The sequence below is a fragment of the Carassius gibelio genome, chromosome B16 (assembly GCF_023724105.1).
Source record: "Carassius gibelio isolate Cgi1373 ecotype wild population from Czech Republic chromosome B16, carGib1.2-hapl.c, whole genome shotgun sequence".
In the NCBI taxonomy this organism is placed as follows: domain Eukaryota; kingdom Metazoa; phylum Chordata; class Actinopteri; order Cypriniformes; family Cyprinidae; genus Carassius; species Carassius gibelio.
Window position 1 is genome coordinate 15,991,902 of NC_068411.1, and position 14,570 is coordinate 16,006,471.

At 39.1% G+C, this 14,570-nt stretch overlaps 1 protein-coding gene and 1 long non-coding RNA gene across 3 annotated transcripts in view; one reads left to right on the plus strand and one right to left on the minus strand.

The window, feature by feature from the left end:
- Nucleotides 1-14,570, minus strand: part of LOC127975378 (protein capicua homolog) — a 49,295-nt gene that overhangs the window by 25,594 nt on the left and 9,131 nt on the right. For both annotated transcript variants that reach the window (XM_052579412.1, XM_052579414.1), the window contains exon 2: nt 9,455-13,300. In XM_052579412.1, coding sequence (XP_052435372.1) covers nt 9,455-13,199 — 3,745 coding nt within the window. In that variant the 5' untranslated portion in view covers nt 13,200-13,300. The remainder of the gene's footprint in view (nt 1-9,454; nt 13,301-14,570) is intronic.
- LOC127975380 (uncharacterized) lies at nt 1,971-7,706 on the plus strand. The gene is made up of 3 exons (XR_008157510.1): nt 1,971-2,080; nt 4,804-4,923; nt 7,453-7,706. It is a non-coding gene; the product is annotated as an uncharacterized LOC127975380 (long non-coding RNA).

Sequence of the window (14,570 nt, forward strand, 5' to 3'; positions counted from 1 at the left end):
GCCTCTCAGTCATCCTCGGGCTCGAGTAGTGCAACAGTCCTCGACCTGAGCTCACCTCAGCACAGTGGGATTTACATGTACAATATCACGATTAATAACTAGTTGGGCGATAAATAGTATTAAATACGGTTACAAAAAAATAAAAGAGCACTGCATGCATCAACTAACCACTGTCTAAAACGTGGAAACGGTTGTCTCAGTAAATCGTCGTGAAAATAGGAAGCCCAAATCTGCCAGATTAGCAGGTTAGCACGATCATGGTGCTACTACACCCGCAGTACGAGTGTAATTTATTCTTTGGGTTGCGACTCTCAACGGAAGCGATCTTCTATTTAAAATACTAACCAAATGCAATATCCATCCGACAGGGAAATTATACGAATCAAATGCTTAATAATAAAAGGCCACATGTAATACACATCTGTCTTTTCACGTGGTCACTATTATTCTCTCTGCTTGTCAGTGCAGATCCACATCCTGTTTTCATATCTGACCTATATTCATCAGTTTGGCCTCAATCTCTGATTGACAAACGCATAAGTACACCCTGCCCAGTACACAAGTAGTAACCAGACTCATTCTGTACTGCCACTTTGGTCTAGGGGCTGCATTTGGGAGAACCGGAGCTGGTTTCAGCAGCACAGCTCCATATGAGTCCGTCCCCTCGGGAACGCCCCTGGACTCGCATCCGCACCGCCGGCCGCCACAACAAAACCTGTCCTCATGTCACTACACGGAAAACACCCAAGTTAGGACTTAAAAAGGGGAAGAGACGGGTGCCTGAAAGAGAGAAACCAACAAAACCAGTGAGTGGTCTCGAGTAAAAAGACAGAAGACAACTGGATTCAATAGAGAAACAACACCTGTGCAGTGCTCCAGAGCAACAATCATTACTCAAACTGTAACAGTTAGTAGCGCTGGAGTTGTTCGCTGTAATTACGCAAGTAATCGTGTCATTAAAATGCTCTATATTTTGCTATAAATACTACTTCACCACACGCAACTCTAAGCAGCATTCTCATATTATGTCAAAGAAAATGAAGCCCCTGTAGATTGTACCACCGCACGCTGATCCTCTAACGTTATCCCTAAACGCAGAAAGCATCGTTTTGTCTTTCTCGCCTTTTATCGCCTTGCCTTTGTGGAAACGTTTGTTTTGATCTCGCTCGGGCTTACAAACGACGCACGTTTCGCTTAAACTGGACTCTAGTTGCAACGACTTGGTTTTAAATGCCTGCTCCGAGACCCCCTCCCTCGCACACACACCCCAGCCCCAAAAAGTCTCAACTAAAAAGCTAATCGTGCAGTTAACGCCTCGCCTTCGGCTCTGACACAATCGCCAAACTAGTAAGAAATCCACTAAGAAATAACGGTCAGACTCCGCCGTGTCCTAACCGACTGCGGGCAACGGCGGGGAAATACAAAACAGAAAAGAAAGGCTGGACCGAGATGATCCGGTGCAGTGCTGTTGTGATGAAATAACGGCTCTGAGGTGTAATAACAGCCCCTAAAGTCCAGTGCGGTTCTCCTGCTGCGGGTCACTGTCCGATCCGCTGCGGATGATCACGCGCTTCTCTCCGCTCGCTCTGTGGGGGTTCGTAGTAAATAAGTCGTTGTCTCATAACATCATTCAACTGGCCACGACTCTTCCCTCGATTTCGCTCTCCTCTCTCGCTTTGCAAACCCGTTCTTTCTTTCTCTTTCCCTCCCTCTTCCTCTTGTTGTATAGTAGGCTGTCCTCTTTCGCTCTTTCAGCGTGTCAGCCTCGCCCAGCGCGTGACCCGCCTTTTACTCTTCGAATGCTTTCTCTGATTGGTCATCCACGCAACCTATCGTAAGACAATCCGGCGCGGTGATTGGTCGGAGTGTGCGTTGGAATGTCAGTCATATGCAAATTCGGCTTTGGCTTTCTGCATCTCACTGGCCGCGGCTAAAAAACGAGCTCATAAATATATAACGCGCCACAGAATCTGTGGCATGACTTTACGCGGGCTCTCGTGATATTTGCTCCCACTGTGACGTTGAAGCAGCCGCGTAACTCTAATGGGAAAAAGCCCAGCTTGACATAACTACTGTACAGGTATTATATTCATTGTATTGTGTATAACATTGACGAATGCGTTATTTTGAGGACAGATTGATAAGACTCGAAGGCATGTGACAAATCCTTACATCAGCTGGACAAATCCTCTCCTTTCAAAACTGTAGTTAACAAATACAAATACAAACTGATCTCATTACCATTGCAATAAACTCTACTGTAGCTATACACTAAACACAGTTTAAAACACTGTAGTAAGCATTATACAACAGTTAGTTTCAGTTCTCGAATCCGATTGGCTGAGCTACGTTTCAAGAGTGATGTTTTGTGTAACAGTTTGTTTCTTTCTACTGGTTTCTGTTCACTGGGTTCAAGACCAGAGAGTGATACAGACATGGTGTTTGGTGATGCACAAAGCTTGATGCTCTGGCTTCTTTCATATAAAGGAACTAAACTGACATATTTTGTCTGAAATGTAGGTTGTTTGATATTAATTTATTGTTCATAGTACTTGCAGCTGATTAATCTCTATGCTGATATTCAGCACTACATTGCTCTTTTTTGTATGAACTGAACACCTATAAAACTTCTCTGGAGTGGTAAGTAAAGGTAAGAATAGTATGCTTTTGATTTTAATGCCTAGTGTCAAAAAAAAAATTGTCACATTACAGTTATAATCAAAAGCAAATGGAAAAAAAGAAGAAAGGTTGAGAAATATTCTTTACATTGCCCCATTTTTTACTATTTGTTTAATGTTTTTTAACTTTGTTTTGATTGAGTGCAGTAATATAGGTCAGAGATTAAACTTTGTGACCACTGTTACTGCCATCGGGACATTGACCAGTGAATCGGCTGATAGTGATTCTGTCACAGACAAAGGTGACTGTCCAAAACACTATTATCAGTATACCACTCTCAGGCGGCATGACACGGGCATGCTCACGGTGCCTATGAATGTCAGCGTGCTTGTGTGTAGGTTGTGTGTATGCTGAGTTCAGTGACTGGTTTGTTTGTTTGGGGCAGAGGGGTATTGGCCTTGTGCCCAGTATCAGCCAGTCCCTTCACAAACAGTCACGCTACAATAAGAAAGATTTGTGTGAGAGAGAAAAACTGCAGGGAAACTTTAACCGTAAGTGCAGTAACATTTTCCACTCAAACACAGAGGCCAAATAATATTACAACATGATACTATCTGAGAAATACATTCCACGCTACGTTTATGCCTGAAGACTATCCTACACATTTTATATATATATATATCAGTACCAAACAGAAAGACACTCAAGAGTGGGTGAAAAAAAAAGAGTGGCTGTGGAATGTTTGAGAAAAGAGAGGGAAAATGGGTGGGAAGGGGAAACTGTGCAAGTCAGGCGAATAAAAATAGAACAAGAGTCATTTCATGGAGAGGAGGGGAGGAGGGAGTTGTGAAAGTTGTGTAAACGTCCTCGTTCGCTGAATGTGGGAAGATGGTAATCGAACAACAGGAAAGGAGAAATAGAATAAGAACTGATGATAGGAAACTTGATTATGCAGGAACACATATTTACACACTCAACTGATGTACTGAAATCCACGCAAATCAAACTGAGGTAAGAATGGGTTATCAGAGACATTGCTCCTCATATAACACAATGTCAGAGTAGTGGGAGGCGCTAATCACTCTCTCAGCCACTGAGCTTGGACTGAGCTCCTGGCAACAGCCAATGAGGTGAGCCCGAGAGCCTCCAGCTCAGACTATGATCATAGTAAACAACTTCTTAACTCTTTCCTGACTGATTCCACTGAGAATGACACATGGGCAAAATATAACATCGCTCACTACTTTTAAATATAGTAATATGAATACAGGAAAATGCCAGTAAAATATCTCAAATCAGCAATTAGTTGGCCATGAGCGACACTTCTCGCATGTAGAGATTGGTACAGTGCTGTATGTTTGAGGGTTAATAGTCTAAGAGCCCCATGCTCCAAAACCTTTCTGTTCCTCCTATCCAATCATTGTTTTTACGTGATTAAAACACAACCTCAAAAAAACCCACTCCCTGTTTCCATAGCAACAGGTTTATGGGTATTGTTACTCATGCCACTTTTGGTGACCACTGACCATGGCACTATCTCCCCACGAACACACTGCCCTTTTGTAAGATATTTATATCACTGCTGCCATCTGCCAGTGAAAGCATTCCAGCTATTTTCCAAAGGACATATGGAGGGGGCAAAGACAAGAAAAAAGCTGGCTAACCAAAAATCCATCATGTTGGATTAATGTCCTTTGATCCACGTCGATACACTCACTTATAACATTTTTACCACTGTTAGGAAAGTCTAATAGACTAGGTGCAGGTCCATGAAATGCACCACAAATTTAAAAAAGGTAGTTATGAAACTACGCAGGTGTCTCTTTAAAGCCTGCAATGGTACACTCTTCTCACAAGGAGGCAGCACTGCCCTGTGGAAAAAACACAGGCGATCACAGCTCTGGCAGACACAGGACTGAGTGAAGGAGAGATCACAGCTAGAGACGGGGGCTTTTATGTGAATGTATGTGCAAGAGTCTTACGAGACTTCATTTTTAGATCCTGTGATCTCCCTTGAGATATAACATAGAAAGCAAACATTCAGCGGATACTAGTGTGAACTAAAACGTAGAATACAAGGAAAGATGGCACACAATATAGCAATGAAAGAGTATTATATAAAATGCTGTCTATCTATGATGTGGTTTATATAAATGTTCAATATACATGTTTGTGTTCATGCAGAAATCTACAAAAAGGAAATGGATGGCATTCCCGGGGAATACTCTACGGTCAGAGAAACAGAGAGACTTCTGCACTGCACCAGAGAGAGAGAGAGAGAGAGAGACAGAGAGCAATAAATAGGTGAGGGAAAAACAGTAAAAAAGTCTGACACAAATAAGTGGGTGAATGGAAAAAAATGAAGATAATTAAATTGATATTATGAGTACAGAAATTATGAAAAGGGAGACACCGTGCTACCATACAAGTGCTAAACATTGCAGAGTTAGACTATACGACAGATGGCGACTCAGAACTCGGCACATAAATGGAAGAGATCATGTCCTATGTGCTATTGAGGCAGAGAACCATCAGAAACGCTGTATCAAAAAACAGACAAAATTATACTATAGCCCAAAATAAAAACAGCCTGCAATACATGTAATTAAAGTGATGCGTTGAAGTTTGAGGAAGGTGCTATATATGTTCAGCAGAGAAATAAGCAGACACAAACAGTCTATTTTATCAGTTTAAAATTGCAGCAAAAAATTGAATGTTTAACTTCTTTTCGATTCAGTGTTGTAGTACAGTTATTCAGTTTTTAGAAGAGAAAAAAAAACAGCAACAGAAAAAGACATGCATATTGTTAGTATTTGTGTCGGCTCTAGTGATTAGTGCATCTGTGTTTGCTAAGGATGTGGATTAAATGATGCCGAGAATGTTTGGAATCATTGCCATAGTAAATGACAGATGAAATTCTGCTGTTTAGTGATTCAGATACTTTGATACAAAGATATTTTCTCTCTGATATCTAAATAGTATTTTTAGTAAATAGTAAATTTATACAACTTTTTCACTTGAGACTCATGATATATAGGAAATGTATTTCCTCTCTCTTAAGTTTTTTTTTTTTTAGTTTTCAATATTAGCTTATATCAAATACTATAGAATACTTTGGTTATATACATCATACTCATAATCACTGTATTCAAATGTGATCCCTGAGTGCCCTCAAAACCAATCATCTAAATTTATTTATAGATGTCCTTTAAGATAATGTACAATAACAAAAATAGCTGAAAAATATGACCTGTTTTTTTTAGGATGCTTTGACGGGTTTGTAAGCTGCAATATTTCAGTATTTTATCTAAAACAAGTTGAAAATCATTATTTCAGTTTTGAAATAAATTAGCAAAACAGTTTTGCACTTATGCAATATATAACACATATATTACTGAGTAAGACAACATATATGGACCAATCATAGATGTAATCCTAAACATCAACCTTCACTCAATAAACACATCTGAAATAAGACCATAAACTTGCACACACACACACACACACACACACATTTCAGTAAATCTATCTAAACGGAAACATTCTATTGATTTCTGTTGTTTTTACATATGATAGTTGTATATACTACAACCTAAACCTAACCCAAATTTAAAAAAAAAATTTAGAAACCCCAAAAGAAGCTTAGATTTAGCTCACATCAAATTTGCCTCAAAACATAGTTAACTAGGTACACACACACACACAGTTTTTATACTGTACAAACATTATTTTCTATTTTCCTTATCCTAACCCTACCACACAAAAACTGATACGATTTATAAGCTGTTTTCCTCATGGGGACTAAAAAAATATCTCTACAAGGTCAAAACTGACTGGTTTTACTATCCTTGTGGGGACATTAGAACTTAGAAAATACCAGGAACACACACACACACACACACACACACACACACAAGCACACATTGAATTGTCTGTTTACTTCAAATTGTCTTAAAACTATCAAATTACTGTCTTTATCAAATTAATCTGAATAATAAAACTTGTTTTATATATGAAAGATTACAAATTATTATAAACATGGGCAGCATTGTGAAATGTCCATTTATATGTGCTGGTTTAGTATATTTTAGTATATATGAAAGTATTTATAAAAGTTCAGTATATAAAAAAAAAATCTGTGTGTGTTGAAGTCACATCAGTCATCACAATACAATAACATGCTTTAAGATATTAATAATTTAAAAGAGATCAATATTAACAATATACTTTTCAATAATTACATTTCAGAGTATTAGTCTCCTATAATGCTTATAATTCTCTGGGCTAACCGTACAGGTTAACTATCAAAACTGAGCAGCAATACAAAATTACATTACAACAACAAAAGCAAATCAAATTTTTTTTACATTTTAGCAGGTCTGCAATTTTGTTATACAGACTGTGTGTGTTAGCGTCTTTCTCACAGGCTTGCTTGTTAAGGCAGGCCTACGAGATCAGGCCTAAATTTTTACAAAGGCCCTCTTGTTATTTCACAACACACATCCCTTTCCCTCTCACACCATACACACTCTTGATGACAGCTAAATCACAAATACCACACATATTTATATATATGCATGAATACACTATGAAGACTTTTTTATATTACACTAGCACACAAGCATACACTAAATGCCTCCCTAAATGACACCCTGTTATGACTGTATGAATGAGTAAAGATTCTCTCGTTCTTTACTGCATGCATCATGCAGAATGAACACGTTACTAATTCAGTTCAGTCTTTGGCTCTTTCAGATCAGTCTTTTTACTTTGCTTCACTTTCAGTTTATCAGTGTACATGTTGTAATGACCATGTTTTGAATATTTTGCTAGGATCAGCACTGCAAGTGCTACGACCAGCGCAACATTTCATCGAACCAACTATTAAAGCATGCTGATGATTACAACCACACTGCAAAATCCGATAATTACCAGAATACCGCTGCTTTTAATGCCAAAGCATTTATTCCTGATATGAAATAGAGACCTTAGTTTTGAGCTTAATTTTAATATGTAATTATTAACTATATTAATCTGGATATACAACATTTATAAAGCATAACTTTTTATTTTATTCAATTATAAATTCACTGAAATATGAAGAAATGCAGATCTCCATTTATCAACTCTGAAACACTGAAACTGAGAAACTGTACTTCTGATGTGCTCTTAAATTTTGAATATATATTTGGTCTTTGTTTTACACATGTGTTCACAAAAACACCTGCCCTAATAAGGTCAAAATTGCCTTAGTCCTTACATGTGAATCACTGAAAAAATAAAAAATAAAACTGGGGATTCATGCAATTTGAGAATCTTAAATTCAACTTTGAAAATAAAGACTAGAGAGCACGAGTCAGAGCTAAAATAAAAAAAATGCATTATTAAGAAAAGGGGTAAATACAATTTCCCAATGTGTACTGTTGGTTAAATTAGGAAGTTACATCAACTATCCAAAAACTGTTTAGAAAAGTGCCTCCAAATTCTTAGCGCACACATCTGAGAAAAGCCAGAAAGACTAACAATTACTTTTAAACTTACTACAGTACACTAATGGGATTCAAATCTGTATGTAAAAGATATATGCCAAGTACTATGTGTGAAAAGATTTTGTGGTGAAATGAAACCAAGACAGAGCTTTAAAGACTTTTTTTGCCCAGAATTAAAATGACACCATATGAGGAATGGTGATGAGAAGAGCATGTTTTGGGACTGCTTTTCATCAGCGGAAACTGAGAGTCATGTTAAAATGTGGTTGGTGAAAAATAATGTAAACATATTTGAAAAACTGAAGGAATATACTCTTTTTAACAATGTAAAACATTTATGCAAACAGCTTATTTCAAGGATATTTTTCTTTTCTTTTTTAAATAAAATTATAATAAAACCAAATACATTTTTTGAGTTTTGAAATCTAATTATCTCAAAGAAAAAACAAAGAAAGATTTTGATGTTACATATGTAAATTCAGTAAAAGGGAAAAAGTATAGTCATTGAAGATCAATATCAAGCATTCAACAACACTGTGGTATGAGATTAATGCAATTTTGTAAATGACAAAAAATATTACTTTGAGCACTGAAAACACATTGACAATCTATACTTCTAACATTCTAAAATTATAGTCAGTAAATATGGCTGTCTGAAATACTTTTGGATTTTGAGTGGTTACTGATCACATTTTGCAAAACAGTTTGTGTGATGACCAAACTGTATAACTGATTGTTGTCTTCTGCAGCTGATTTCCTACATAACTGTGCTAGTTTCTTATTTCTTTCTTCAAACTTTTCCTTACACGTACATAAAAATAGTTTCTTTATTTCTGAAAGCTCTATTTTTTTTTTGTGACGATCGGCTAACTGTACTTTATTCCTTACATAACATTTATTTATGTTTGATTTGTGTTTGAATATTGATTTTTCATTGATTCAACACTACAAAAAAAGTATTCATGCATTTTTTTAATACAGGTTTGGAACAACATGAGGCTGAGAAAATGATGAAGAAAATTACATTTTTAAGTGAACTATTCCTTTATTTTACTTTAATAAAAAACTTAATATGTAAAATAGTTTTGTTACTTAAGTTACATAATTTAAAGAAGAGCAACTAAAAAAAGTAAACGAATAAAAATTATATTCAATCTGTTTTGACATTTTGTGTGCATACACAAAATTGACAAATAAAAGTGCATCCTTATTCTTTAAATTGTTTCATTTTTAAATTTCCATTTACTTAGTCTAACATGGCATCTTTTATTATTATGTAACGTCTCCAGGAAATCACAATTTAAACACTGGTGTTAGCACTGAATATAAATATAGAATTCTCTTACCAGTTCCAGGTCGCCCCATGATGATGTCTTTGCATGGCACAGGATGCAAGGTCTCTGTGGGAAGTATGAGCGGCAGCAGGGCAGTAGGAGCAGGGTGACAAGGGACAGGCTGCTGCAGTGTCACTTGGCCACTCTTATCTCCCCCTCCATCACCCGCACCAATGAGACCTGGCCCTGGGACAGGGCTAGACACTGATATGCAGGCTAATGTGGTGCTGGATTGCGTAGGTAGACCTGCAGGGGTTGGGTTTGGAATGGAAGAGGTAGTAGATACTAGAACAAGAGTTGAGGTGGGATTCTGCAGTAAGACAGATCCATTAGTGGAAGCAGCGTTAATTGGAACAGGAACCTGTAGCCCTGTCTCTGAATGCACACCAGTTTGGCTGTTTTCTGTGGAACTGGTCCTGTCCACCTCTGCAACTCTGGCCAGTGGTAGTTCTGTAAACTTTATTAAAGGAACCTCAGGATTTCTCACTATTACTGGAGAGTCTCTCAAAGGCTGCTGGGAGACTGTACATTGTGAACCTGATTCTAAGCTTAGGGGAGAAGTGGGTGGAGAAGAGGCAGTGGTTGAAGGCAGTCTTTGGGGGTGCATGACAATAGTGGTCTGAGGAGAGATAATGCAGAGATTTGTTACAATAGAAGGGTCACGACAGCTTTGTTCCTGATTGTGTTTGTCATATTCCTGCAACAGTGGAGCCGGGGGAGGTGGCGCATCCGTCCTGCGTTTGCCTGGGCTCATAGGTACAGTGAAGGTTAGATTGGTGTGTAAGGATGACACAATACCAGACAAGTGTCTGTCTTTCTCCCTCTCTGTGCCTCCTGTTCCATGTTTTGGGACACCACTGTTGGTACCACTGGGGTGTTTGTGGCGGCGAGGAGGCAAGACCGGAGAGGCAGTAATAGGACTGAAATTTGCAGGGTGAAAGCCAAAAAGTGGCGAAGCTGATGGGGAAGGTGTAGGTGAGAATGGGGACTGATTTGAAATCGGTGAGAATGAGGGCGTTACAGACCTTGAGCCCAGGGATACCAGCATTGTTGCAGCCTCACATTCGTCAAAGTCAAAACGAGAGAAGTCTTGAGGAAGCAGTGATGGCAAGCCAAGACGTGGACGAGAGTCAGTACCTCGGCTGCTTGTCTCACTACTGTCGCGAGAAGTCTCATCCCAGTCAAATTCACTGCTAGCACGACCCCGCAGATCTGAAGGGGTCACGGTCCCCGAGCTACTCTCTCCACCTCCTCCGCTCCCTCTCTCTCCCACCGCTCCCTCCATTTCTTTGGTACGCATGGAGAGGTGACGAGAACAATAGCCACGACGCTGGGACTCTTTCATACAACCTTCTCGTGAGCACAAGCGGCGCCATTGCTTCCCATTGAACTTCTTACGTATCCCATTGGGTGTACAAACCACATCGCCTTTCTTGTATTTCTGTTGGGCAGCTGACAATGGTGTCCTTGATCTTGAGGAAGAAGCAGAAGAAGAGGCAGAACTCCCTGGAATTGGGGTGAAGGTCTGTGAAGGAGTCTTTTCCAGAGGTGTCAAAGAAACTCTGGAGCCGGGGGAAGGAGGCACAGAGGGTGGCATAGGGTGAGAGATACCTCCGTCAGACCCTGAAACTGTAGGTGAAGAGGTGGGCTGTGGACTTCCTAAAGAGGTCCTGGTGATGCCTCGCACCACTGTAATGGGACTTGGATAACCAGGAGGTTTGGAAAGAATTTGTCTGTGCTGATTAGGCACACCTGCTTTTGGTCCCCCTGAGAATATGGGTCCTCCACCATCTCTGTGTGGTGCCATGTTAAGCCGCAAAACCTCCATGTCCACCTCTGGAGTCTGCAGTTGCTTTCGCTCGTGTTCTCTTTCTCTAAATCTTTCCCTATTCTGAGTTCCATCATCCTCTCTCCTAGTTCCTAAACTATACATATTGTTTGCTACCATAACAATTGCTGGTGAAGTGGAAGATGAAATATGTGTGCTTCCAAAGTGATGAACCCCTGTGTCTGGAGAAGGGAATCTGCAGTTCTCCCTGGGAGGGCCTGCACTTACCAGATCTATTCCCTCACTTAACTGACATAGCTCTCTCTCCACTTCTATCTCCTCTCTGTCTTCTCTCTCCTCCCGTTCTTTCTCTCTCATAACCCCATCCCATGGTGGAACAAGGAGGCGCAAGTTCTGACGGTTAACCCATACAGTCTTTGTACTTGATGTCTGTTGCATATCCTCATTGTTGCACCTCTCTTTCTCCTGCTCCTGCAAAAGCACCATGTAGGGGCAAGCTGAATGAGAGTCTACCTGAGCAACCACACCTTCTTTGTACCACTCTTCACCTTTATCTCCTTCGTAAGGCACACAAACATGCGTCCCAACCTCCACAAGTTCATTTCCTGGGGGTGGGGAGTCTAAAATGAGGTCGATGGGTTGGTGTGGGCGACTTACTAATGTATGAAATGGATATGATAGCAGTGTCCCCTCCCCATTAATCTGCAACTCTACATTCAGCTGCTCTCTACTGGACCCACGTACCACACCACAGATAAATACATATTCTTTGATCACCTTCTCATCTTCATTTAAATGAGTTCTTGGTCGTCTACGTGCTAGCACCCTTTGGTTTTTCAGTCCTTTAGCTAGTGCTTCTGCTATTGTTACAGACCCTCCATGTTCAATTTGTGTGTGTTTTGGGGACAAGAGAACAGACAGGTTTGAGTTGTTGGAGAGGTTGAATCTTCTTGACGTTCTTACATGTTTCCCTGAATTTTTCTGCACACAAGAGGGCTCAGGGACCTCCAGGTCCACAGAGTGTTCACTGGCTGTGTCTGTGGAAGATGAGCGCACAGAATTTGGGGCTTGCTCCCCATATCCATCTACTTCCACCTTTTGGACCACCTTTTCTCCTTCGGAAGGTACCTCACTTTTCAACATATCACCCTTAGATCTATCTTCTTTTGGAGTTTCTGTGCTTGCTATTTTTCCCATTTCTCTCCTATCATTCCCACTATTGTTCAGATCAGAAATATCTGATTTAGCTAAATCATTTCTGACCATAAGAGTAGTGCTTTGAGAAAGAGAGTTCTGTGGAGAACTTCGATGATTGCTATGAATAGTGAGTTGGACAGGGGTAGACCTGATGGGAGAGGTACTGAAAGCTTGATGTTCATACATGTATTTCTTCTTGGGCACCCTGGCTTTGAAAGTGGCTGTTTTTCGACTGGAGTGTGTGGTAGAAGTGTGGTTGGCACTCAAAGAGTTATTTTTATTTAAACTGTTGGCTGTAGTATTTGTGTTTTGTGTATTGCTAGCAATGCTGTTTGCATGTTGGTTGCTACCTTTACTGTTTGTGCTAGTAAAGTTTTGTGTGTTTGTGTTACAGATGTCTGTGCTATTACTATGTGAATTTTCATGTGCGTTGCTGGCTATCTTGATTGAGTCTGTATTATCTGTTAAACTCTTAGTGTTAACCTTCCTGGGGCTTTTTGCCTTACTCACTATTACTGTATTCTCTTCAGATTTTGATGTTTCCATTGTTCTTTCTCTAATTTGCTCTTTTAACCCTTCACTGTTAAGAATGTTGCTACACTTGATATGCTTGTCCTGAGAGCTATCTTCTTTGGATGGAGTGTATTTCTGGTCTGAAGGTCCAGGCGGTGTTGTCTGTGAATGTCCTTCAAGTTTGCCCCCTCGTTTTCTTGCTCCTTTTGCTCTTGTTGATAAAGGAGAGCGTCCTCTCTGTTTCTTTGGTGTCCTCATCTTTTGTAGTGCGGCAACTACTTCTTTCTCTTATTTTTTCTTCTTTCTTTTCTCCTGTTTAATTGGCTTTCGAGGTTTCTTTTACTTCTCCTCACAACAACCTATAACAAGAAGGAAAAAAGTGAGAGAGAAACAAATAAATAGAAATTTCCTTTATGTCAATATAGAACAAATCGGAAGATATTGCTCCATCTTTGTTAATGTGTTCAAACAGAAACAGTAGTGCTTTGTGCACAAAAAGGTGTATTAAAAAAAAAGTCATTTAATGTTTATATTTACACAGATGTTTAGATATCAACATTATTTAAATAGCATACAAGTCTACTGAAAACCAGCAGACCTTGAGTGTGCTTATGAATAGCGCAAACAAGTTGCAACAACAAATTTAAAAAAGAATATTTACAATGAGGAAATCTTCAGCAAAGGACACACTCTCTCCAGTACACCAAGTACTTTTCTGAAAACAAGACTGGTTAATCAAAATTCATGTACAGTTAAAGGTCCTGTTCTTCGTGATCCCATAAACTTTAGTTAGTGTGTAATGTTGTTGTTAGAGTATAAATAATATCTGTAAAATTCTAAAGCTCAAAGTTCAATGCCAAGCGAGATATTTTATTTAACAGAATTCACCTACAAAAAATAAACCCTTTGTATGGAATGATATTGCGGACATTATTCAAAAGGAATCGCAAATTTTATTTGCAATTGCGTTTTCAATTTGTTGACACATAAAATGTGACATAATCCAAACGCAAATGCAAATCGGGCATTACCTTTGCATTTTCATTTAAGCGAACGCACAGTGTCTGCCAAATTTAAAATGGAAATGCAAAGTCCATTTGCAATTGTGTTTCCAATATCTTACGAGCTATGAGCCTGTCACATTTAAATAGCAATATTAATTACACATTTGCCTTTTCACTCTCTCTGCACTGTGCATGTAAACTGCCAAAACTCAAATGGAATCGCAATTCCTTTTGTATTTGAATTTCCAACGTCTACACGGAAACCTGTCAATCAAGTGACAGGGGTGGGGCCATTTTATTGGGCGTGTTTGCATTGAGAAGTGACGTCACTCACAGTCGACGGTAATAAATAATTATTTAATAATCATAGTGTGGACTTTGTCATCTAAATACTTAATAACCAATAAGGTTAAGGATGTGTCTTAAAAATTACTTCATCTTTTCTATCATGTGAAGCTTTACTTAAAAAAGATGTTTCCTGATATTGACACTTTATGTTCTTTTTGTGGTGCTGAACACGAATCCATTTCTCATCTCTTCTGGGAATGCACATATACAAGTCTGTTCTGGAAGAATTTTTGTATCTTCGATCATACTAAAATGTACCATGTTTTACTATGGTAAA